The sequence below is a fragment of the Sapajus apella genome, unplaced genomic scaffold, assembly GCF_009761245.1.
Source record: "Sapajus apella isolate SASKATOON/1434 unplaced genomic scaffold, GSC_monkey_1.0 scaffold2, whole genome shotgun sequence".
NCBI classification, from domain to species: Eukaryota; Metazoa; Chordata; class Mammalia; order Primates; family Cebidae; genus Sapajus; species Sapajus apella.
The window spans coordinates 59,516,096-59,542,246 of record NW_022436942.1 but is presented as its reverse complement, the minus strand read 5'-3'; the positions used below and the strand labels follow the sequence as shown (position 1 = coordinate 59,542,246).

General features: G+C 38.8%; 2 protein-coding genes across 9 annotated transcripts in view; one reads left to right on the top strand and one right to left on the bottom strand.

Moving 5' to 3' along the window:
• Positions 1-1,282, top strand: part of SLC5A8 (solute carrier family 5 member 8) — a 53,702-nt gene extending 52,420 nt beyond the window's left edge. Inside the window, exon 15 of the mRNA XM_032299035.1 lies at positions 89-1,282. Within this exon, the coding sequence (XP_032154926.1) occupies positions 89-214 (126 nt within the window). The 3' untranslated portion in view covers positions 215-1,282. The remainder of the gene's footprint in view (positions 1-88) is intronic.
• Positions 1,283-11,149: 9,867 nt separating this feature from the next.
• Positions 11,150-26,151, bottom strand: part of ANO4 (anoctamin 4) — a 398,033-nt gene continuing 383,031 nt past the window's right edge. For 3 of the 8 annotated variants that reach the window (XM_032298992.1, XM_032299008.1, XM_032299011.1), the window contains 4 exons: positions 23,234-23,353; positions 19,235-19,340; positions 12,706-12,905; positions 11,152-11,925 (listed from right to left, as the gene is read on the bottom strand). In XM_032298992.1, the coding sequence (XP_032154883.1) occupies positions 12,714-12,905; positions 19,235-19,340; positions 23,234-23,353 (418 nt within the window). In that variant the 3' untranslated portion in view covers positions 11,152-11,925; positions 12,706-12,713. Of the gene's footprint in view, positions 11,926-12,705; positions 12,906-19,234; positions 19,341-23,233; positions 23,354-26,151 lie in introns of all 8 variants that reach the window. The other 5 variants (XM_032298973.1, XM_032298986.1, XM_032299000.1 and 2 more) reach the window with 2 other exon arrangements.

Genomic DNA, 26,151 nt, shown 5'->3' with positions numbered 1-26,151 from the left:
GTAGAAACAATTATTTAGAATTATATGAATGAAGAGCTTCTTTTTTTTTTTTTTTTTTTCTAATCACCATGTTAACATTTTCTTTTAGAAGACGCATGTTTTAAGCTATAAATCCCATCCAGTGGAAGATGGTGGAACTGATAATCCTGCTTTCAACCACATTGAATTGAACTTCCCAGATCAGAGTGGCAAGAGCAATGGGACTCGTTTGTGAAGCAGCTATGATACTAGATGCCCTTAAATGATGTTTCAGTTTTATATGTTTTCTGGGATAATTGAACCAGGTTTTCTTTTTGTGTGTGTGTTGTATCATGAGTGTTTGGGGTATATATTTTTGTTAAAAAAGTCTGGACTATCTTCATTTACTACACCATTAATCAATGTTACTCTGGAGTTTAGAATTTTGGCATTGGCATTTCCCTCTCTTTCCTTCATTTCAATGAAGCTGTAATTCTGAAAATTATAACTACATAGACACTGAAAGGCTAATACACACATATGCACATGTATTTGATTGTCAAAGGTATATTCTTAAATTTGGGCACTATTGAAAATATTTTCCTTGCCTTGGTGTTAGCATGTAAGTTTGGAAGTTTGCCAAAATCATAATTAATCTTGTAAAGGGCTTTTTTCCCTTCTATCACATATGCCATTCTTAAGGAGTAATGAGATAACAGGCCTGTGTTGTCTAGATCTTTGCTTTTTAAACCCTTATCAGCCCAGGGCATATATGGGCTAGTATACTAACCTGGGAACTACTTATGTATCAGGAAGATGGTAATCAATAAGTTCTCTGTCTGGGAAAGACCATGGGCCTAGTGATCAAAGTCTTCTTGGTGCTGTTCATTAATTCTTGTGTCTTTTGGCTTGTTTCTAGAGTTTTTGGACTTTGCCTGCTGATACTGCCTTTCTTGGACTATAATTTTTCTCTGCATGCCCAGTTTCTGACTTATCAAGTTGGGTTTTGTTGTGCACTCTACCTGAGCCTGTCTTCATAATTTTCTGTTTATTTCCCTGGGCTTGGATATGTCTCAAGACACTACATGTGAATCATGCCACTCCAAATCCTGGCTTACCAAGTCCCAGCCTATAAATTATGAACTCCCATGACTTGGTACTAACATATACTTGATGTAGGTACTTACAAACTTGATGATCCAAGAATAGTATATTCTTAAAAATGGTTAAGCTCCATGGAGTTAGATGACTGCACTCAATGCTATTAAGTTGAACTTTTGAATGTCAACTAATGTGCAATCAATTAAACTTAAAGATACATATGCTTAGAAATTTTTAAATTTTAGTGTATTTATCTAGTTAAAGAGCTAAATTTCATAGGCAAACACTACTTTTTTTTTTTAAATATCTGGACCCAATTAAAAAATGCCTTGTTCCATGTTTTAAGATTTTTAAGTGGCAGTCTCAAAGCTACTTAGCTGTTTATTTTGCTGTGTTCCTAGCTAAGAGTTTGATTATAGGATTTCATCAATAACTTATTTTTTGTACAGTTCCCACATTAGATACTGTTTAAAAGTACTTTTAAACTTTTCAATTTTTTTAGAAACATAAGAGAAATAGATACATAGAAATGATTTTATGATTAAATAATTTTGTGCTTATTTTCTGATACATGTTATTTAGGTAATCAGTCCCTGTACATTTAGAGGTTGCTAACAGACAATGTTAAGAAACTATAAAAAAAAAAAAAAAAAAAGGAAAGAAAAAAAAAAAAAGCCTGGTTGCAGTGGTTCACACCTGTAATCCCAGCACTTTGGGAGGCCCAGGTGGGCCAAATTGGTGAAACCTCATCTCTACTAAATACAAAAATTAGCTGGGCTTGGGGGCATGTGCCATAATCCCAGCTACTCAGGAGGCTGAGGCAGGAGAATCGCTCAAACCCGGAAGGCAGACATTACAGTGAGCCGAGATCACTCCATTGTACTCCAGCCTGGGCAACAAGAGTGAAACTCCATCTCAGGAAAAAAAAAATTGTTCTTTCTAAAAAGGCTGGGCATGGTGGCTCACACTTGTAATCCCTACATTTGAGAGGCTGAGGCAGGAAGATAGCTTGAGGCCAGGAGCTTAAGTCCAGCCTAGGAACATAGTGAGATCTCATCTCTATAAAAAAAAAAAAAGATTAAAAATTAATTAAAAAAAAAAAAAAACTTAGCTAGGCATGTTGGCACATTTGTAGTCCCAGTTACTAGGGAGGCTGAAATGAGAGGATAGTAATTTCTCCAGCAGTTGTAAAACATGAAAGGCGCTCAATACAAATTGGAATATATGCTTTTGGTCATGCGATAAGGGTTAGTGATAAAAAGGGCCTACTTCCATAGGGATGCTTGGAGTCTTAACACCAGCCTGTGACTAGATGTGTGTAATTTTGAGATTTAGTGTTAGGGAAACTTTGTTGCTTTGTAGTTAGCCATGTCTTCCAATCATCCATTACCAATAATATTAGTAATATTATAATAAGTAAGAGACTCATCTCTACTATCACTGAGTTTATTATCTAATAGAAAGTGGGCAAAATACAAGTAGTTAAAGTGTTGTAACTGAACCCAGCTGTGGCTGCCCGCCACTTGAAAACCAAACTAAAGAGAGAAAAGAGTTGGTGGGAGGAAAAGCAGGTTTATTTGAAGACCCAGCAAACCAAGAAGATGGTAGACTGTTGTTCTAAAGTACCATCTTAAATTAGTACCAATTGCAGATTATTTTTATGTTAAGAGCAGGGGGAAGGAGAGATGGGTGGGTTCAAGAGGTGACTGATAACTGCAGACATCTGAGCACCAACGAGGGCCTAAGGAGGTTGAGAACTTCTTTTTCCTGGGTAAGGTCACAATGCTCCTATAAATCTTTAACAAAACATAGTTGTTTACATACTTACCCTTTAATCCCAGAGTTGGTTTCAAAAACTACATGATTGTTTCTTTGCATATGATATGGTTTGTATTTTTGTCCCCACTCAAATATCATGTGGAATTGTAATCCCTCGTGTTGGAGTATGGGCCTGCTGGAAGTTGATTGGATCATGGGGCAAACTTCCCCCTTGCTGTTCTTGTGATAATAAGTGAGTTGTCATGATATCTGTTGTTTAAAAGTGTGGAGCACCTCCCCCTTTTGCTTTTGCCTCCTGCTTCAGCCATGTAAAACATGCTTCTTTCCTCTTTGCCTTCTGCCATGATTGTAAGTTTCCTGAGGCCTCCCTGAGCCTTCCTGTACAGCCTGCAGAATCATGAGCCAAGTAAACCTCTTTGCTTTATAAATTACCCAGTCTCAGGTAGTTTCTTATGTTTAATAGCAATGCGAGAACGGACTAATACAGCATATTATCTCAGTGCTTAACCACAGGGCTTAAGTTTTGATGCCTTAAGTAACTTTGTTTTCCATCCAAAGAGTTGGCTAGAAGCAAACTTTATCAATACTTCATTGGGCCTTTTGGTATATTTTTTAAAATCCCCTTTTAACTGATAACAGTTTTTTAAGATGTCAGGCTTTTGGTGATACCTGGAATCAAGTTCTAGCTTCTTTACATTCTGTAGGCAGAAACCTCATTTTTCCCCCCACGAGGACATAAGAACTCGGCGGTTCTACATTTGCACTTATTTCTCAACATCTCCTGGTTTCATTGCTATACTTTGATTTCCTTGTCGATTCTGGGACTGCAGCTTCTCTTTTATTCTTATACATTTGATTATGCATTAAAATGTTTATTTTGTGACATTTTATTCAGAATTTCAATGGTTTTGTAGCATTCAGGAAAGTCTAGCTGTATCAGTGTAGATCACAAATTGCTGGAAGTTCTGTTATGATTCTTTTTTTTTTTTTTTTTTTTTTTGAGACGGATTTTCGCTCTTGTTACCTAGGCTGGAGTGCAATGGCATGATCTCAGCTCACCGCAACCTCCGCTTCCTGGGTTCAGGCAATTCTCCTGCCTCAGCCTCCTGAGTAGCTGGGATTACAGGCACGCGCCACCATGCCCAGCTAATTTTTTCTATTTTTAGTAGAGACGGGGTTTCACCATGTTGACCAGGATGGTCTTGATCTCTTGACCTCATGATCCACCCGCCTCGGCCTCCCAAAGTGCTGGGATTACAGGCGTGAGCCACCATGCCTGGCCTATGATTCTTTTAACTTGTTCAATCCTGGGTTGTGGAGGTGTGAGCCATTATCCATCACAAATGGCAATTTCAAAGCAACATGCAAAATACAATAATATAAACAGCTGAAGGACAGTGAGAGATTTTTGTTTTTGCATAATAGTTTTACTGAGACATAATTAACATACCATACGATTCACTCATTTATGTGCAACTCCTCAGTTTCTATATTTACAGAGTTGTACAATTATCACCACATTCTTAAAAATTTTCCCTACCCCAAAAAGAAACCCCATATCCATTTTTATTCACTCTCCATTTTGTCTCACCCATCTCCTTTAGCTGTAGGCAACACCTAATCTACTTTCTGTCTCTATAGATTTGTCCATTCTGGACATTTCATATACATAAAATTACATACTGTGTGGCCTTTTGTGACTGGCTACTTTCATGTAGCATAATGCTTTCAAGGTTCATGCATGTATCATGTCTCAGTACATTCATTTTTATGGCCTAATAATACAATCATGCACCACATAATGACCTTTTGGTCAATGACAGACCTCATACTTGACAGTGGTCCTCTATAATGCAGTTGAAAAATTCCTATTGCCTAGTAACATCATAGCCATTGTAATGTCATAAAATCATAAGGCAACTCATTACCTTTTCTATGTTTAGGTACATACATATTTATCATTGTATTATACTCGCCTACAGTATTCAGTACAGTAATATGCTATACATATTTGTATCCTAGGAGCAACAGGCTGTATATCATGTAGCCTAAGTGTGCAGTAGGCTATGCCATCTAGGTTTGTGTAAGAACACACTATGATGTTCACACAATGATAAAATTACCCATGATTAAATTCTTAGAATGTATTCCCATTGTTAAATGACACATGATTGTATTCCATTGTATGGATGTCCCATATTTTATTTATTCATTAATCAGTTGAAGAACGTTTGTGTTGTTTCCACTTATTGGCTATTAAGAAACATGTTGCTCTGAACATTTGTGTACAAGTTTCTGGGTGAGCATATGCTTTCAGTTCTTTGGGAGATATATTTAGCAGTGGAATGGCTGGGTCATGTGGTATTTCTATGCTTAACCATTTTGGGAACTGCCAGACTATTTTCCAAAGCAGCTGCACCATTTTTACATTCCTACCTGTAGTGTATGAGGTTACAGTTTCTCCACATCCTGGACTTACTTTCTGTATTTTTTATTACAGCCATTCTAATGCATGTGAAGTGGTATCTCACTGTGACTTTGATTTGCATTTCCCTGATGGCTAATGATATTGACCATCTTTTCATGCTTATTCACCATTTGTATATCTTCTTTGGAGATATGTCTAATCAAATCCTTTGCCCATTTTTAAAATTGGCTTATTTTTTTAAAATTATTTGAGTTATAAGAGTTCTCAGAAGTCTTATGTTGGAGACTTGCAATTAAGATATTTAAGATATAATCCCCTTAGATACATAATTTGTAAACATTTTTTCCCATTCTTTGTGTTGAAGAGGGTTTTTTGTTGTTGTTTTGTTGTTGTTGTGTTAATTGAAGCTCTCTGAGTTACAGAGAAAAGTCACTTGAGATCTAAACAGAAGTAAAATATAATGGGACTTTTGAAGTAGAGAAATGTAAAGCCTCCTGTTCACCCATTTAAGTCACTGGTAACATGACATTTCAGTAAATAAGACAGATAAAACACAGTGCAATTTATAACAGGGCCAGTTGTGGAAGTGGACAGAGAAAAAAAGGAAACAGATGAGAGAGGTGGAAAGTTAAGAGGAGATAAATAGCTCTGCCTTTTGGCTGAAACCAAGCATGACATCATTACATAATGCTGGGTGGAAGCCAGGCTATCCCAGAAAAGCAAGACTGAAAATAAATGGTGGGAGAGACTCAAGGAATGCCTTGTTTTTCATGCCTCTGGAGAGGTAAGGGTCTGGCCCCATTAGGTAGGGAGGGAGTTTACAAGGGAAGTGATCAAGCAGAAAAGAGGGGCATGTGAGAGGGTTCAGAGGAAAGTATAGTGGTGGGATATTCAGAGCATTAACCAATGGTCCAAAGTCTAGCCTCTTAGTATGACAATAATAAAATAGCTTGGATAGTAGGAGCTGTGTTCCCCAACCCTAAAGTGGAAATGGATTTCCTGTGCTGGGAAAGTTGGAGGAACCAGGTGAGCACCAATGTATTAGCAAGTCTCTGAGGCCTATATCCTACTGTGTCCTAACACCATGTACTGAGTCCTGGGATGGTGGCAGCAAACCACCATAGGTTTGTGGGATTTAAAAGCTGACAAAAATCTGTTCCCCATCTTTTGAGTAGAGCTTTCAGTCACAAGACCCCAGGAAAGACACAACTGAGTGGCGTGTCTAAGCAGGCACAGGGCCATGGGAAGTTAGAAAGACTTTGCCATGTTTTGTGAGCATAGAAGAAGAAATTGCTGCCTGAGGTGTCCAGGGGAATAGTTCTTTAAATGGACTTACAATTTTCTACAACACAGGGTAGTGGAAAAACAGTATAATGACTTTCAAGCTCCCAATGGCAGTATGGAGGTAGGGAAGGAAACCCACATGGCTGTAAAGCTGAGTCAGGCTGAGACCTGCTTAGGTAATCAAAGGTCTACAATTTCAGAATAGAACATAAATATTACAAGCGAAGGCAGTTTAAAAAAGATGGATGGGGAGTGGTGATGAGAGGAAGAGACACGATTTTTTTATATCAAGTAGTCAATCAATACTGTAGCTAATGTTTCATTTCAACCTTAATGCTCTTCCTAATCTTTTCCCTTCAAGTTAGACATCTGTGTTCATTGCTGTATTCTTAGCATTTAGAACAGAACTGGCTGGCTCAATAAATATTTAATGAATGAACAAATCCATAGGATTCCCACATCTTAGAGTTTTCGTTCACTTTTTGAAAACATTAATGTCTCAGGTTTGATTCCCTGGGAGGCAAACTCTAATATGGAGGGTAGGGTGCTTAGCATTTATTAAGTGCTTTTAGGATCAATACCTATGGAAGGAAGAAAAGGGAAGTAGGATTGGGTAGAGGTGGAGCTTGAGCTACAATGCAAGCTCAAGTAGAATCTTCCCACAGAGAGCTCTGAAGTGAGGGAGCCCTTCACAGTTGTCCTAAGATTGCCAGGCTTTCATATTTGCGCATCGATTAGTCATTGATGTGGGCTGCCACAGGAAGGGGCAGGTCTTGGACCAGGTGACCCTCTGCAATGAGGTAGTCTTGATGAGCCTGACAGCTGGAGGGAGTCTGCCAGCAGCACTCCGAAAAGCTTGGGCAAGACATCTTTCATTGAAGAGGGACCTTAGCAGCAAACCATGGTATCTACCTCATGAAGCAATTATATCTTAGAGAACTTAAGTTCTTTGTCTTACACCTTGGATCTAAACTTAGTTTTATGTGACTCCAGAGCCCATAATTGGAATAGAGTTGCTCTATTGTACATGTCAATGTAAGCTCACTCCTAAACTGGCGAGGGTGCTGGCTGGACTTGGGAAGAGTCATTGTCAGTCTTCTGGATTAATGCAAAATGCAGGTCAAAGTGAAGGACTTTTGTGTGACACTGACCCAATCCATCAAGAAACACCCTGTACTTCACTCAGCTGGGAGGCCTGCACAGAGAGTGATCTGTATTGAATCATATGGTTAACTGATAACCTGCCTTTCCACCAGGGTGGTCATTCACTAAAATATTATACAATCAGATAAAATTAATTGAGCTCAGCCGGAATTGTACAGGATATTAAAGTGATTCAAATTATGGCCATAAGATATTGATTCGATCAGTAGTTTGCCATATGTGGCCCCCACCTGACAGAATCAACACCATCTAGGTACTTGCTCAAAACTGAAATTTCCTGGTCCACCATAGACCTACTGAATCAGAAATGGAGGCGATGGTAAGGCCAGGTGATTCTGATGTATGCTACAGTTTGAGAAATACTGGACTATGTGAAAATTAGTAGGAAAAAATAAAAATTGGGTTTATAATTAGCAAATAAATGTTATATAAATTATTTTAAAAATGATTTGTAGAACTACTACTCAAGTCAAGAAATAGTACATTGCCAGCACCTTGGATGCCTGTTTATCCCTTCTCACTCTCACCCCAAGGCAAACACTTTTATGCTTTTAATATCTAGGAATACATCCCTCAGTACAAGTTTTTGAAGTTTGTGTAAATAAAATGGTGATAAATATTTTTAAATGATTGGTGCCGGGCATGGTGGCTCACACCTGTAATCCCAGCACTTTAGGAGGCTGAGGACAAAAATTTGTTTTGTTTTGTCCTGAGGTCAGGAGTTCGAGAGCAGCCTGGCCAGCATGGTGAAACCTCGTCTCTACTAAAATTACAAAAAACCTAGCCAGGCATGGTGGCGGGCACCTGTACTCCCAGCTATTTGGGAGGCTGAGGCAGAAGAATTGCTTGAACCTGCCAGGTGGAGGTTGCAGTGAGCTGAGATCACGCCACTGCACTCTAGCCTGGGCAACAAGTGCAAAACTCCGTCTCAAAGAAAAAAAAGAAAGATTGGACAATTTCCTTTATTTTGCTCATAGAACTTGTTTTGTGTAATGGACCTCAGCCTATCCAAATAATCACAACTTCCTAATTGGTGAGGTCTGAATTAATGAAGGTTCAAAATTGCCTCCTTGGGAGGGGCTAATGTTTATGCAAGCTGAGACCCACTGGTAACAGCTTTACTATTTACTCCTCCCTGCCAGGAGATTAATGGAATCTAAATTGAACACTTAAGTATTTAAAACTACTCCTGTGGTTTTAATCACTAATAGGGTTGTTAAGCAAGTCTTCTTTTTTTTTTGTTGAAAATATTATAAAATTGGTGTCTAAATCCCGACAGTCAATGGGCAACCTGGGAAGCTACTCAATGTCTGTGTTGGGAAACAATAGCTGGCACTTACATAACACATGTGATCTGAGTGGCTTTAACTCCTTCTCTAGAGTAGAGGATTATATGAAATTGAGGACCTACCCTTAGTTCTTTCACGTTGAAATATATAGTTACAGGAAAATGAGTTTAAATTGACTGCATGCTATAGTCTCCCTTTTAGATTTATTTAAGCAGCACTGAAAACTTGCATAGAAGCGTCACACTCTGTTGAGCAATGGGGAATGGGAAGGTGGGTTTCTTGCCCTCTGTCATTGATATGGTTTGGCTGTGTCCCCACCCAAATCTCACCTTGAATTGTGATAAGCCCCACATGTCAAAGGCAAGGTCAGGTGGAGATAATTGAATCATGGGGGCAGTTTCCCCCGTATTGTTCTTGTGGTAGTAAGTCTCATGAGATCTAATGGTTTTATAAACGGGAGTGCCCCTGCACAAGCTCTCTTGCCTGCCGCCATGTAAGACATGATTTTGCTCCTCATTCGCCTTCTGCCATGATTGTGAAGCCTTCCCACCCATATGGACCTGTGAGTCGATTAAACCTCTTTCCTTTATAAATTACCCAGTCTCAGGTATGTCTTTATTAGCAGCATGAGAACAGACTAATACAGGCACTTACAAGCTATCTGAAGCTGTAAGATGGATATGCATGTCCTAGGTGAGGAATACTGCACAGGGGAAAGAGTCTGAGTGAGTGGGGCAGATTGTGCAATGGGAGGTTTTAGGGGAGCCCGGAGGACAAGACTTGGAGAGACACATTTGCAGAAAAGTTGGAGTTTTACAGTGATGCCACTGAATTATCAAAGGAAGGATAAAATTTCCTTTGTATAAGAAATCTGGAAAGTATATGGCATTTGTAGACAGGTTTCCACTTAAAAGAATCAGGCAACATATTATTTTGCCAGTTTAAAGGTTAACCCTGTTTGCTATTTGTTTTGTTTTGTCTTGTTTTGTTTTGAGACAGAGTCTCACTCTGTTGCCCATCCTGGAGTACAGTGGCGCAATCTTGGCTTACCGCAACCTCCAACTCCTAGGTTCAAGCGATTCTCCTGCCTCAGCCTCCCAAGTAGCTGGGACTACAAGTGGATACCACCATGTCTGGCTAATTTTTGTATTTTTAGTAGAGGCAGGATTTCACCACGTTGGCCAGGCTGGTCTCGAACTCCTGACATCAAATAATCCACCCACCTTGACCTCTCAAAGTGCTGGTATTACAGGCATGAGCCACCATGCCCAGCCTACTTACTATTTGGATAACTGCTTGGAATCACTACATTAATCTGAGTAATCCAGACAGCAGAGGTTGTTGGGTTTTTTAAATTATTTTTTATCTTAATAGTTTTTTAGGTAGACGTAGGTGGTTTTTGGTTACATAGATAAGTTCTTTAATGGTGATTTCTAAGATTCTGGTACACCTGTTACCTAAGCAGTGTACACTATGCCCAATATGCAGTCTTTTTTCACTCACCCTCCTCCCATACTTCCCCCTGGAGTCTTCAAAGTTCATTATATTATTTTTACATCTTTACATCCTCATAGCTTAGCTCCCACTTATAAGTGAGAAAATATGATATTTGGTTTTCCATTCCTGAGTTACTTCACTGACAATAATGGCCTCTGGATCCAACCAAGTTGCTGCAAAAGACATTATTTTGTTCCTGTTTATGGCTATGTAGTATTCCATGGTGTAAATATATACTTCATTTTCTTTATCCACTCAGTTGATGGGCACTTAGGTTGGTTCCATGTATTTGCAATTGTGTACTGCAGATAGCTGAGATTTTAATGAAGATTACAGTGTTGAAGTAGGATATTGCTAATATTCTAGTCTTATGAGGACTTACAAAATTGGGTAGATTATCAAATCCTCAATTTGTGACATATTCATTATGGCTTATATTTAAAATACTCCACTATTAAGACTAGGGAAAAAAGTTCATCAGAAACATATGCTGATATTTTGCTGGCTATATTATTTGTTTTTGCATGCATTTATCCAATAATCATCTGATTTCTTGCAAAGTCCCTCAGATATTCCCCTCACATTAAAGATCTATGATTCCTCTTATTCTAGGAGGTGAAAATACAACAGAATTTCAGAAGAGCCAGCTGAAAATATTCCATGTGCATAAATTTATTTTAAATTTTATTGCATCACATTATACAAGCATTAATCATGGCTTTATGTTGACTATTTATATGTGAAAACTCGTCATTCATGTCAGTACTTTTTGGCTATTTACAAGTAAGGAATTTCTATGTACTTTATATATCTCTGTATTTGTATGTACATATGTAGGAATACATGACTATACATATGTACACACAGAAATACATCTATGGCCATACACATAGCTATAGATATGTCATATATAATCATCTTCTCAGAAAGTCTAAAATTAAAAAAAAAAGGAAAGAAAAAGTTGTAAACAGGGTCTTGTCTGTATTGTTGGTGACATGGAATTAGGACCATATGATGACATTCTAGGAATGTGTGTCCATGTGTCTGAATACCCTTTTTAGCCCAAGGTCTGTAAAATTCACACAGATAGAATGCAAAAAAGGTAGCAAACAGGCTGAAAAACAGGCCCAGTATACAAGTTCCCCTTGATTTTAAAAACGTGAGAATGTAACTGCCCATAATGTGCATGCTTGCTTGGTCAAGAATGGTCTATGGATAGATAGCAATTGTGCGCTGGACTGCAACGTGATTTCACAGCAGTGTGACTCCAACATCAGTCCTCTACTAGATGCTGACCCTCCTGCGGCTGCCAGTATCTGCAACATGCACTGCGGTTGCATTTTTAGTCATTCACTTGAGTGTGCTTTTGCACAGCCAGGAGAAGTAAACATAATTCAGGTCCTTGGCCTGGAAAGGGACTATTTTCTGGAAAGAGAAAATAAGGCATCAAGATCCTATATATACATGATTGCTTTAAAACATGATGTACAGTGGTTTGTATTTACCATGCATCAAAGGCATTCAAAGAATTTGTAACTCCGTATGGAGTCAGGGATGGTATAAACAATTTTATGCCTGCTTTATGGGTGAACAGACTAAGTTGGAAAGGCAGTCTGAAGCAACATCACATCCTGCCAACTGTTGGGGAAATACAGACAGACAGGCGGACACTATGCTTTCAAGCAAAAATTGGAAATGGCCTTTTTGGGAAGAAAGCAGCCAGTAGTGGTGGGGCCAGAAGAAATTCTTCATCAAGTTACTGGTCTTGCAGCCCAGGACAGCCCTGTTACACCTTGGTCTCTGGCCGCTGAGGCTTTCAGGAACAATTCTTTGCTGATATCTGCCTCTCACCCACCCAGAAAGAAGGGGCATATTTCTCTGGAGACACTAAAGAAAACAGCCCGGCTGGAGGAAAAGAGAGAGGAAGCTTTGTTTCAGGGAACACCTAGGCCAACACATGAAGACCTTGAGTGACAGGCCAGAGTCCAGCAAGAAGACAGAGAAGTATTGCAAGAGGTGTGTGGGAGGGGAAGATCAAGCAAAATTTGCAATTATTAAAGTAAAATCAAACCTCTTTTGGATTGGGAAGCTTCTAAGGACTTAATTTTGATCCCTGTTACTGCAACAATGGTAAGCTCTGCTTTGGGGAGTTTAAAGCACCCTCCCAACCTTGGAGTGGCTGCAGAGGGTGAGCATGCCTCTCACCTACATGATCATGGCCACTCATTGTGGTGCGCTTTTCCATTCTTCTTCCTCTCCTTTCGTTCCTTCTGAAGACGTTCCAGTTCTGCTTCATACATCATCTCCTGAATCAAGTACTTCTCTCTTCTCATTCGATCCCTTAGGTCTTTTGGGAGGTCTGGGATCAGATATGAAATGAGGTGCTTTATACAAAACACGAGGTGCTAAAAACACAGAGGAGAATGCAGAGTCAGGTCTATTGTGCATCCTGAATGAGGTTGGGGAGTTGGCTCAAGAAGGATGTGGAGCCTCTGGGGTATGTGGAGAGTGGAAGGAGGCCAGGGGAGACATGTGTAATGCAAGATGATAGGACAGGTAAGGCCTGAACTGGTCTGATGGCACCACCTAGGGAATATAGAAAGAGAAGTCCAGAAGGAAGGTGGGAAACGAATGGTCAGATAATTAATTCAAAGGAGAGCCAGAAGAATGTATACTGTGGTACCTGAAAACCCAAGTATGAAGCTGGTAGCTTTGACTGCTTAAGGGTTGTCTGTCTACCTAAGGATGAATTATTTAATTTCTCTGAGCCTCACTCCACTCATCTTGAAAATGAGTATTGTGAGAATTATAAGAAAATGTTTAAAAATGCCTTGTAGACTGTGAAATGCTTTACAAATCTTGATTGTAAGAACTATCAGTGGGCCTAGGGAAATGATCATTTCAGGAAGAAGTTTCCTTTTCTTTGTGGTAAACTGCCACAGATTCTTTACTTGGAATATTAATAGCTAGAATTCTGGAATTACTGTCACTTCTGTTCATCTATATAATGGTGGCCAATAAAGTACTAGATGACAATTTAAAGACTCTTACAATTTTGAAGTATTAAATAAAGACTAAATCATGGTCAAATGACACTGCTAAGTATTTTTCATTTTATTTAAAATGATAAATTTGGTGATGCATGGATGGCACAAAATTCTGCCAAGTCAGAGGCTTTTCTGTATATTTCTCATATTTTCAAACAGTTAATAATAAAATATTAAAAGAAAATGGAAAATTCTATTTGAAAAGCTAAATAAGGCAACCTTTTAAAAGTTTTGTCTGACAGATTAAAGCTAAAGTCTACCAGAGGTACAAAGAAGAACTGATATCATTTCTACTGAAACTATTCCAAAAAAATTAAAAAGGAGAGACTCCCCCATAACTCATTTTATGAGGCTAGTGTCATCCGGATACCAAAACCTGGCAGAGACACAATGACTTCAGGTCACTATCCCTGATGAACATCGATGCAAAAATCCTCAATACAATACTGGCAAACCAAATCCAGCAGCCTATAAAAAGCTTATTCGCCATGATCAAGTTGGCTTCACCCCTGGGATGCAAAGTTGGTTCAACATATGTAAATCAGTAAATGTAATTCATCACCTAAACATAACTAAAGACAAAAACCACAATTATCTCAATAGATGCTGAAAGGCCTTTGATACAATTCAACATCCCTTCATGTTGAAAACTCTCAGTAAGCATTCCCCTTGAAAACCGGCACAAGACAAGGATGCCCTCTCTCACCACTTCTATTCAACGTAGTATTGGAAGTTCTGGCCAGGGCAATCAGGCAAGAGAAAGAAATAAAAAAATTCAAACAGGGAGAGAGGAAGTCAAATTATCTTTCTTTGCAGATGACATCATCCTATATCTAGAAAATCCCATCATCTTGGCTCAAAAGCGTCTTAAGCTGATAAACAATTTCAGCAAAGTCTCAGGATACAAAATCAATGTGCAAAAATTGTTAGCGTTCCTAACCACTAAGAACAGGCAAGCAGAGAGCCAAATCATGAATGAACTCCCATTCACAATTGCTACAAAAGAATAAGATACCTAGGAATACAGCTAACAAGAAAATGAATGATTTCTCCAAGAACCCAAAGGATTATAAATCTATCTATCATAAAGACACATGCCCATGTATGTTCATTGTGACACTGTTTACAATAGCAAAGACTTGGAACCAACCCAAATGCCCATCAAAGATAGGCTGGATAAAGAAAATGTGGCACATATACACCACAGAATACTATACAGCCATAAAAAAGGATGAGTTAATGTCCTTTGCAGGGAAATAGATGAATCTGGAAACCATCATTCTCAGCAAACTGACACAAGAATAGAAACCCAAACACCACATGTTCTCATTCATAAGTGGGTGTTGAACAATGAGAACACATGGACACAGGGAGAGGAACATCACACACTGGAGTCTGTTGGCGGGTGGGGAACTAGGGGAGGGATAGAAGGGGGTGAAGAGATTGGGGAGGGATAACATTAGAGAAATACCTAATGTAGGTGACAGGGGGAATGGAGGCAGCAAACCACCATGTCATGTGTGCACCTATGTAACAATTCTGCAAGATCAGCACATGTACCCCAGAACTTAAAGTAAAAAAAAAAAAAAATGACTATTAAAAAAAAAAAAAAAGCTACAAACCACTGCTCAAGGAAGTCAGAGAGGACACAAGCAGATGGAAAAATCTTCCATGCTCATAGATAGGAAGAATCAATATTGTGAAAATGGCCACGCTGCCCAAAGTAATTTATAGATTCAATGCTACTCCCATTAAACTACCATTGACATTCTTCACAGAATTAGAAGAAACTTTATTTAAAGTTCATGTGGAACCAAAAGAGAGTCCAAATAGCCAAGACAAGCCAAAGTAAAAAGAACAAAGCTGGAGGCATCACGCTACCTAACTTCAAATTATACCAAAAGGCTACAGTAACCAAAACAACATGGTACTAGGACAAAAACAGACACATACACCAATGGGTCAGAATAGAGATCTCAGAAATAAGAACACACATCTACAACCATCTGATCTTCGACAAACCTGACAAAAGTGAGCAATGAGGGAAAGGATTTCCTATTTAATAAATGGTGCTAGGAGAACTGACTAACCATATGCAGAAAATTGAAACTGGACCCCTTCTTACACTTTATTAAAAAATTAACTCAAGATGAATTAAAGACTTATAGTAAAGCCCCAAACTATAAAAACCCTTGAAGAAAATCTAGGCAATGCCATTCAGGATGTAGGCATGGGCAAAAATTTCATGACAAAAACACAAAAGCAATTGCAACAAAAGAAAAAACTGACAAATGGGATCTAATTAAACTAAAGAGCTTCTGCACAGCAAAAGAAACTATCAACAGAGCAAACAGACAACCCATAGAATGGGATAATGTTTTGCAATCTATCCATCTGACAAAGGTCTGATATTCAGAGTTACAAGGAACTTAAACAAATTTAGAAGAGAAAACCAAGCAACCCCACTAAAAAGTGGGCAAAGGACATAAACAGACACTCCTCAAAAGAAAACATTCCTGTGGCCAACAAACATATGAAAAAAGTTCAATATCATTCATAATTAAAGAAAGATAAATCAAAATCACAATGAGATACCATCTCACACCAGTCAGAATGTTGATTATTTAAACAACAGATACTGGCGAGGTTTCAGAGAAAAAGGGACACTTTTACACTGTTGGTGGGAGTACAAATTAGTTCAACCATTGTGGAAGACAGTGTGGCAATTCCTCAAAGATCTACAGGCAGAAATACCATTTTACCCAACAATTCCATAACTTGGTATATACCCAAAGGAATATAAATCATTCTATTGTAAACATACATGCATGCATATGTTCACTGCAGCACTATTCATAATAGCAAAGACATGGAATCAACCCAAATGCCCATCAATGATAGACTGGATAAAGAAAATGTGGTACATATGCAACATGGAATACTATGCAACCATATAAAGGAATGAGATATGTCCTTTGCAAAGACATGGATGGAACTGGAAGCTGTTATCCTCAGCAATCACAGGAACAGAAAACTAAACACCACATGTTCTCATTTATAAGTGGGAGCTGAATGATGAGAATACATGGGCACATGGTGGGAAATAACATACACCAGGGCCTGTCGAAGGTGGGCGTGGGGGAAGGGAAGGGAGAGCATCAGGAAGAATAGCTAAGGGATGCTGAGCTTAGTAACTGGGTGATGGGTTGATCTGTGCAACAGACCACCAAGGCACACGTTTACTTATGTAACAAGACTGCAGATCCTGCACACATATCCCAGAGCTTAAAAATAAAAAACAAAAACAAAAACAATAAAACCCAAACAAGAAGTTTTGTCTGAAAAATTTTAAGACAATAGTGGGTTAAAAAGTATCTTCTTTAAAGAAAGATTGAGCCATTGGTAAACTAATTTCCAGGGGAAAGCAGCTTAATATTTTCTTCTCTTGGTTCCCTGGAGTGAAGGAAAAAGCAATGATAGAATAGTCTTGAAGAGGTCTAGCAAACTTTTGATCAAAGCCAAGAGGCAACCTTGGCTTTTATTAATCCAGCTTTAATATATGTGACAAGAGATGAAATTTCTATTTATGGCTAGAGTCATAGAAATGCAAACTATTTGTATGGAAATTTTCTTAAACACTAAAATAAAATAGGTAATATATTCTTATTGACATATAATATAAACAATTGCTAGAAAGATTTTACTTTATAATTCCATTTTAAGTCTCAGCTAATAAATACTTATTTGGATGCCTGAATATAAATAATTTTGTGATGATACACAACTAGATGTACCACTTGTAATACCCAGTCCCATTGGAAAATGCTTACGATCATGTTGGGAAATCCTGATAACTATTTGAAAATCATAAATTAACTATATGAATCAGTTTATTTCTGTATGTGTGGTAATGATGGCAATAACTGGAGACACTAAGAGTGAATCTCAAACTTGACAAAAACAAGCAATGGGGAAAGGATTCCTTGTTCAATAAATGGTGCTGAGATAACTGGCTATTCATATGCAGAAGAATGAAACTGGACTTCTACCATCATATACAAAATTTAACTCAAGATGAATTAAAGACTTAAATGTAAGTTCTCAAACTATAAAAATACTAGAAGAAAACCTAGCAAATACCCATCTCAATATTGACCTGGGCAAAGAAGTCTTATTGTGAAGTCTATAAAAGCAATTGCAACAAAAACAAAAGTTGCTAAGTGGAATCTAATTAAACTAAAGAGCTTCTACACAGCAAGAGAAACTATCAAGGAAGTAAACAGACAACCTACAGAATGGGAGAAAGTATTTGCAGACTATGCATCCAATAAAGGTCTAATATCCAGAATCTGTAAGAACTTAAAACAAATCAACATGTAGAAAACGACCCCATTAAAAAGTGGGGAACGGACAAACAGATACTTCTCAAAAGAAGATATACAAGCGGCCAACAAAAATATGAAAAAATGCTCAGAATCTCTAACATTGGAGAAATGCAAATCAAAACCACAATGAGATACCATCTCATACCAGTCTGCACGGGTCTTATTAAAAAGTCAAAAAATACCAGATGCTGGCGAGGCTGCAGAGAAAAGGGGACACCTGCACACTGTTGGTGGGAATGGAAATTAGTCCAGCTACTATGTAAAGCAGTCTGGAGATTTCTCAAAGAACTGAGGGTGTAACTACCATTCAACCCAGCAATCCCATTTCTGGGTATAGACCCAAAGGAAACTAAAGCATTCTACCAAAAACACACATGTACTCATGTGTCAATCACAGCACTATTCACAATTGCAAAGACATGGAATCAACCTGGGTGCCCATCAACGGTGGACTGGATAAAGAAAATGTGGTATGTATACACCATGGAGTACCATGTGGCCATAAAAAAGAATGAAATCATGTCCTTTGCAGCAACATGGTTGTAGTTGGAGGCCATTATCTTAAGTGAACGAATGTAGAAACTGAAAACTAAACATTGCATGTTCTTATTTATAAGTGGAAGCTAAACACTGGGTACACATAGGCATAGAGATGAGAACAACAGACAATAGGGACTACTAGAAAGAGGAAAGAGGAAGGGAACAAGGGCTGAATAACTACCTATTGGATATTATGCTCTCTATCTGGGTGGTGGGTTCAGTCACACCCCAAACTTCATGCATCATGCAATATAACTTTGTAACAAACCTGCACATGTACCCACTATATCTAAAATAAAAAGAAAGGATAAATGGGGAAAAAGAAAGAATGAGTCTTAATGGGCTGATGTTTTCCAAATGTTTCCAAACTATGGTCCCAGAATGCCTAGATCAGAATCAATACAGGGAACTCATGAAAAGCAAATCACAGACATGATATGTCAGAATATTTGGGAGTGGGAATGGAAAAACTGCATTTTTCCTAAAGTTTAAGAACTATGGCCCCAGAAAATTACATTTAGAACCAGCAAGTTCGGATTTTTCCATTAAAAATCAGTGATAAGCTTTCAAATATGTCTTGTAAAAATCAAATACTTCAATTAAGGAAAATAAAAAGATCAAAAATAGGTTATATAGTACGACTCTACTACTTCTGGAAGTATAGATAATCACCTTCAAAATCCCTATCACTTATTTTTATTCATTATTCCTATTGACTTCATTATGTCAAAGGAAATGAAGAATTTGGGTGAGAAGACTTACCTCAAAGACAATGATAAAAGCTAATCGAGCAGCTAGGACATGCCAAAACTGCAGTGTGTAGCCATAGGGCACCAGTGAATGAGGCGGGTCACGGTAGTCCCGGTATCTGTAAAGACACAGGAGAATGTTGCATTCAAACTCTGACTTTTCTGATTCTCAAATCTCTTCCACTCTCATTATATAGTCCTCATTCAATAGGAGAGAAGTTTGAACAGTTTCTGTATACTAGATATCTGTTGTTTTGCTTTTCCAGCATTTTTCTTCTGATAAAAGAATATCTCTTCTCCTCTGGGGATTCATCTGTGTGGGTTGGATAGGGCTTCCCCCTCACCTTATCTCAGCTCAAAAGATAACCCAGACCCAATCAGTGGCATCACCAAGATGTCTGCTACAACTATCACTTAGTGAATGATCACTAAGTCCACAGGAGGCAAAAGCCTGGGACTGCTGGTGGCCTTTTATGGAAAGAGAGAACCTGCTTGAGAAGGAAGTCAAGAAAGCAAAGCAGAGCCAGCAGAGAGGCAGCGTCCTGCTGATGCTGCTTGAGGCTTGGGATCTGGCCATGACTGAGGTTCATATCACCACTTGACTCTCCCAGTTACCTGAACCAATACATTTTTTTTTTTGTTGTTTAAGTCAGTTTGCCCTGGATTTCTGCCACTTGCTACTAGAAGAGTCCTTCCTAATGTCTTCCAGCTATCACTTTTGAGTCAGCATAAAATTCCACAAATGTTAGTTGACTACCTTTTGGAGGCCAGGCACTAATCAAAGAACTTGACTCTGTAATACTTTAATAATACAACATGCTCTCATAAATCCACCATGAAGTCCGAGAACTAAAACATTACTGGGAACTTACATCGATTGCTTCCCTTACCCTGAACTTCATTTTTATCTTTAACTTATATGTATATACATTTGTCTGAATATTGTACTATTTAGTTTAGTTTGTTTTTGAACTTTATAGAAAGGATACTATATATAGTTGGCTGGGGCTTGCTTTTTTCACTATTACGTTACTAAGATTCATTCACACTATTGCATGCAGTTTTATTGCTGTGTAATAAACAGACTCTAGTGTGCCTATATTATGGTTGTTTAATACAGTATATAAGTATATACTTTTAAGCTTGTCATTTCTATATTTTATTTAATTTTTTTGTTTTTGTTTTTGTTTTTTTGAGACAAGAGTATCAGTCTGTCGCCCAGGCTAGAGTGCGGTGATGCAGTCTTGGCACACTGAAATCTCTGTCTCTCAGGCTCAAGTGATCTTCCCACCTCCCAAGTAAGTAGCTGGGACTACAAGTGCACACAACCATGCCCGGCTAATTTTCTTGTATTTTTGGTAGAGACAGGGTTTTACCATGTTGCCCAGGCTGGTCTTGAACTCCTGACCTTAAGCTATCTGCTCACCTCAGCCTCCCAATGTGCTGGGATTACAGGCATGAGCCACTGTACCTGGCCTCTATATTTTCTTTCACTATCCCTAACCATGGAAAGCTTTGAAAAAGAAAGCTCAAGTCCATTCATTTCAGCAAATTCCCTTTGAGTGAAAGTTGGCTGCAATGGTCTGTGTACCACTCCTTTCTGCCTTAGGATATCAAATATTCTTCCCAGGTCATCAATGCATTTGAAATGGTATTTTTAAAATTTTATCTACATGTTTAGATGTTTTCAGCCTGAGAGCTGATCCAGGTGCCTCACTTGCTATATGACTGAAAAAAAAAAAAAAACCTGAAAATATTATCTTATGTGATTTTAATTAGAAATTTAAAAGTGTGTTCTTTAGGGGACGTTTCAGAAAAATGCTAAACGAAACAATCATAATTTAACTTAATGGTGCCAGCTTCAACAACCCCATTCACATTAATAATTTGTGGAATAGACTTTTATGTTACTTTGTGGGACACGCAGGAAGAATTACGAGCCAGAAACAGAAGAGGAGAAAGACTGTATTTTTATCTTATTTTCAAATGATTACAAAGTTTTTAACTCCAAATAATAGTTGGCATTTTATTTTGAAGTAGTTTGTACTTGGGGTCCTGTACGCCTCTAACAATGCTTGCTAAATAATTTCACGTATGACATGGTCTGTACGAGCAAGTGGAAAATCTGCTGAAGAAAGTGTCAATTGTTGCTTAACTGTTTGCTTCTCCACCAGACCCCAACAGCCAGCAGCATTAGATAATATTCCATCCAGTCTTTCTTCCCATCTTACTTGTTACTCCATGTGGGAAAGGAAATAAGCTATCCGATGAGTTGTGACAGTCAATGAAACCTGGGAAGTTGTCATGAGTGTTTAAAGGGGTAGAGGGTATGCTGTCACTGCATAGAAGTGGGGAGCCCTTGGCTTCTCTCACCCTCTCTTGTCCTCTTGAACTGCGCCTGCCCAGGCTCACTGGGTGGTTCATGTCTCTCTTCTCCACATGGCAAGTAGAATGTCACTTGTTCTAGCAGCCCAACCCAATTTCTGCTCTCTAGAATCTAGTTTCTTAGACTGGGACTAAGTGGGTAAATCTAGGCTGCTACAGGTCTCAACATCAGTTTCTGTACCTGTGTCATTTCTCAATTATACACAAAGGAAAGAGAAGGGATAAAGAAGATACATTATTTTATAGCAAGTGGTTACAGGATTAATTTACAAAAGAAGAATCATCTGGTTTTGGTTCACAGAAAACTGAAAATTCCCATCCATAAGCATTATTTATTAATGCCAGAAAGAGTGATGTTGGAGCCTCACTACGATGACTCTGTCCAGGGTCCTTTCCAAGCTGTGTGGCAGGTGGGAGAGAGTTATATCCATATCATGTGGCACGCCCACTAATGAAGCTACCTGAAAGAACTGTGATAAAACCTGGAGACTTGAATTCTACTCTAGCTTTGTTGTATCTCTTTAGAAAAATCAATGACTATCTCTGGTCCTCAGCCTCACCTTCTGTAAGATGAGGGATTGAAGTGGATCATTACCAAGTCCCTATGTCAAAGCATCTAGGACTCTGTGGCTGTTTTCCCTTGTGGCTTTGATAACAGGGAGAACGTAGAATGTCATCATGGGAAATCCCCAAAATTCTTTGTTTTGTTTTTGAGATAAGGTCTTGCTCCATTGCCCAAACTGGAATGCAGTGGTGCTACCATAGGTCATGGCAGCCTTGACTGCCTGGACTTAAGTGATCCTCTCACCTTGGCCTTCCCAAGTGCTGGGATTACAGGTTTGAGCCCACAAAATTCTTATAACATCCAAGTATTAGGAGGAAAAGGTGCCATCTGGACTCTTCAAGAGCTGTGCACAAGTAATCTCACTGAGCTTTTGGTGAATGGTTTTATCATCCATCAGATGAGATAATATTGCCTAGCTTAGAAGGCTAATTTGACTATTAAATGAAGTAACAGTTTCTGGCACAGAGTAGGTGCTCAACAAATTCTCCTTTATGTATGTTTCTATATATACACATCAAGAGGCACAGTTTAATTAATTTCCTCTTAGAGGGAGGGAAAGAGAGAATGAATACATATTGTGGAGGCTACTATGGTGGAACCGGAAATGAACTGGGCCTCTTTCCACATGCATCTGAGTTGTTCAATATTTAGAAATGTGGTGTGATATACTCTGGGCAAGAGAGAGAAACTGAACAAAGACAAGTGCCCTCAACAGCTGTCACTCAAACCCCCTGGGGAATGTCTGTCCCTGAGTCCCTGGAGCAGGGGTATAACCTCCGCTACTATATTTTCAGTTTTTCCCTTTAAGCCAGCAGTTCTCAATTCTGACTGCACCTGGTTTCTGAGTTCCACCCCCTAACATTCTGTTTTAATTGGTTTGGGCTGCATCCTGGGCAAGAGAAGGCTTGAAAATGTGCTTCCCCATGTGCTTTTAATGCATTGTTGAGATTGGCAATCACTGCTTTAAACACACTCAGCCAGAAGGGGCCTTTGGTGGTGTAAAACCTCCCCACGGTGGAGCCATCCCAGCTTAGGCGGAGCCACGCTGGGTGCTACACTCACCTGCAGTACTTGAGAGGAGTCCCCGAGAACTCACTGCCATCAGACTCAGGCTCAGATCGGTTCTCAAAGTCAGAAATTCGAAATACAGACAAACTGGCATTCACATAGCCAACCATGCACCTATAAGAGGAAGCAATTCTACCATTAGAACACTGACCACCTTTTCTATCCAGTTCCCTGAAGACCCTGCTTCCCAGACATCCCTGCAATTGTAAATGCCTTTAACTGGCCCTGCCTTGTCAGCAGTACTTGAGTTGGCATGTGCTGAAAAGCCCTGAGCATGTTGAATCAGGAACAAGTTGCTTGTCTTGGTTCTTGTCTTTTTTATGCAGAATTGCCGTATAGAACATCTCTACCACAATCAATGCTTTAGTGAAATAGGTAAAAAGAAGCATACATTATGGGCATAAATTATATGTAAGTTACAGCTTCTTTCGTTGATGATACACATAAACACAGTTCCTCATTAATGGTTTTATATATATTTGTAGATATTCTCAAAATGTTCCAAATATGATTGGTGTGCATATGATTCCCCTCCCCAACTCATATCCCATGCTACAGTCATGCTAGACTATATTCCCTGAAAGCATCTGCTGTTTTCATGCCTCTGCTCAAGTTATCTTTTCTGTTCGAATTCTCTGCCTCTTTAAAAGTGGAAAATGTATTTATCCTTCAGTGGCCAACTGAAACACAACTCCTTCTGGGAAGACAACCTAATCTCTCCAGGCACAATAACTCACTACTTTCCCTCTCTCTGTAGTGCCGCTATACTTAGCTCACCATTACCATATCGCTTGTACTAGAGTTGGCAGCATACATGTATGCCCTCTTCTTTGGACTGTGGCTTTTTGGGAGCAGAGCAGGTATCTTAGGTATTTACATATCCCATGACGTGGGACAGTCTTGTGCAGTGTAGGAATCCCGTAAATATTGAATCGATTTGATTTCAGGAAACAAAAGTACGAGATTCTATCGATCTTTGTAGATTGAATAGGTAGATAAAATCAAGGATTCAATCATTCTGTCAATAATTCCATTCAAGAAAAAGCACATTTTAAAAATATGATAAGGACATTTTAAAAGTAGCACTCTTAGAAACATCTTTTCTACAAGTGTCTTTAAACAGTTTTACATATTGAACATTGTGACACATGAGCTTATTGAAATAACAATGTTTGAAACTTTGTGTGAAATTAGCACTCTTAGATACATCCTGTATATATTTTTCTTTAAACAGTGTTCTACATACAAAAGCTTGGGTTTGGGGGTCAAATCTTAGCTCTGCTGCTTTCCAGCCATGTAATATAGGCAAGTTATATAATTTCTTTTTCTTTCTTTCCTTTTTTTTTTTTTCAATGAGCTTGGGCCTTGCTCTGTTGCCCAGGCTGGAGTGCAGTGGTGCAATCATGGCTCACTGCAGCTTTGACCTCCCAGGCTCAAATGATCCTCCCACCTCAGACTCTTGAACAGCTGGGACTACAGGCATGTGCCACTACACCTGATTTATGTAACTTCTTAAAGTGACAGAAGTTCTCACCTCATAGAATCATTGAGGGGATTAAATTAAATTATGAATGTATGACATGTGATATAGATCTTAGCCTGTAAGTAAAATAAATGTAGGTGATGATTATTCATTTTTTCTTGTATCTAGCAGGAGGTCTGTAAATAATTACTGATTAAACGAATAAATGAGGATCTTCAAATTCTCTTCATTATCGCATCTGGCATGATTATTCCAAGCTGCTGAACACTAAACCAAAATGATGACATGAACACAGTTCTGAGAACACATGGGTTCTGCGTGTTATTTTGCACAAGACAAATTGCTGGCTTTATCATGGCCTTAAAAGAAATGAACCAAGCTGAAGGCCCATTTGTCAAGTCACTCATGGGTGAAAACAAATGGTCAGTGGGTGCATAACATGCCTTAACCCCAACGGCTAGCAGGCCTCCCCTACTACTTACTCTCTGAAAGGGTAATTTGGAATGATGTCTCCCTTACCTATGAACTGTCTAGAACTGGACATGAAAATAAATGAGTGCCTTGATGATGACTAGCTGTCACAGAGAGGGAGTAAGTTTTAGCAGAGTCTTTCTCAAGATCTGAGCTGTGGGAAGGGAAAGGTGTTCTGGGAACTGGTGAAAAAACAGGCCCAGCACTGAAATGGAATATTCATGACCCCTGCTGCACTCTTATCTCACAGAGCAGCCCTAAGGCTTTATCAAGGCTAATGCTGCTGTCCATTGGTTGTTCTACTCAAAAACTACATTAAGAAAATTTAAATTTAAACAAAACACTTGTCTCATGGGCCTATGCATGTAATGACAGTCATAAATCCAAGTTGAAAATGTGGCTCTAATGGGTGGTTTCTCCTGAGTGCAAAGCATGAAATGTGGACCTAGTATATGAATACACAGTTATCAGCCATGTATGTATTCCTTTTATTTCATTTCCATAATTGGGGAAAAAATGGATGGCTAGGTATTTCACTAATTCCTTTCACCTTTTGTAGACTGTTAGCTATTGCCAACATCAAATAGTTAAGGCCATCATCAATTCAGGCAAGTGAGATTTCTCATACTTTGCTGTATAAAGTTCAGCTAGTGGCATGCAAGTATCAACTCATTGACCCACTGTTATAGCAGGAAGGTCACAGGTAGTAGAGAGACCATGTGTATCACTGGGTTTACCAGCAGGAATGCTACATACCCTCACTGTGACCCACCACCAGCTCCCAGTAAGACAGAGGAGATGAGGCTACAATGATGATCAGGGAGAATTGAGAAGTACCAAGAAAAAAGTATCAGATAAAGGTAGAGTTTCCTGTGAATATAAAGTCAGTTGTCTTAAAGAACTGGCAGATGGCCTCTGTAGGCACTTCCAAGAAAGATCTAGAAAATGTCTTATATAG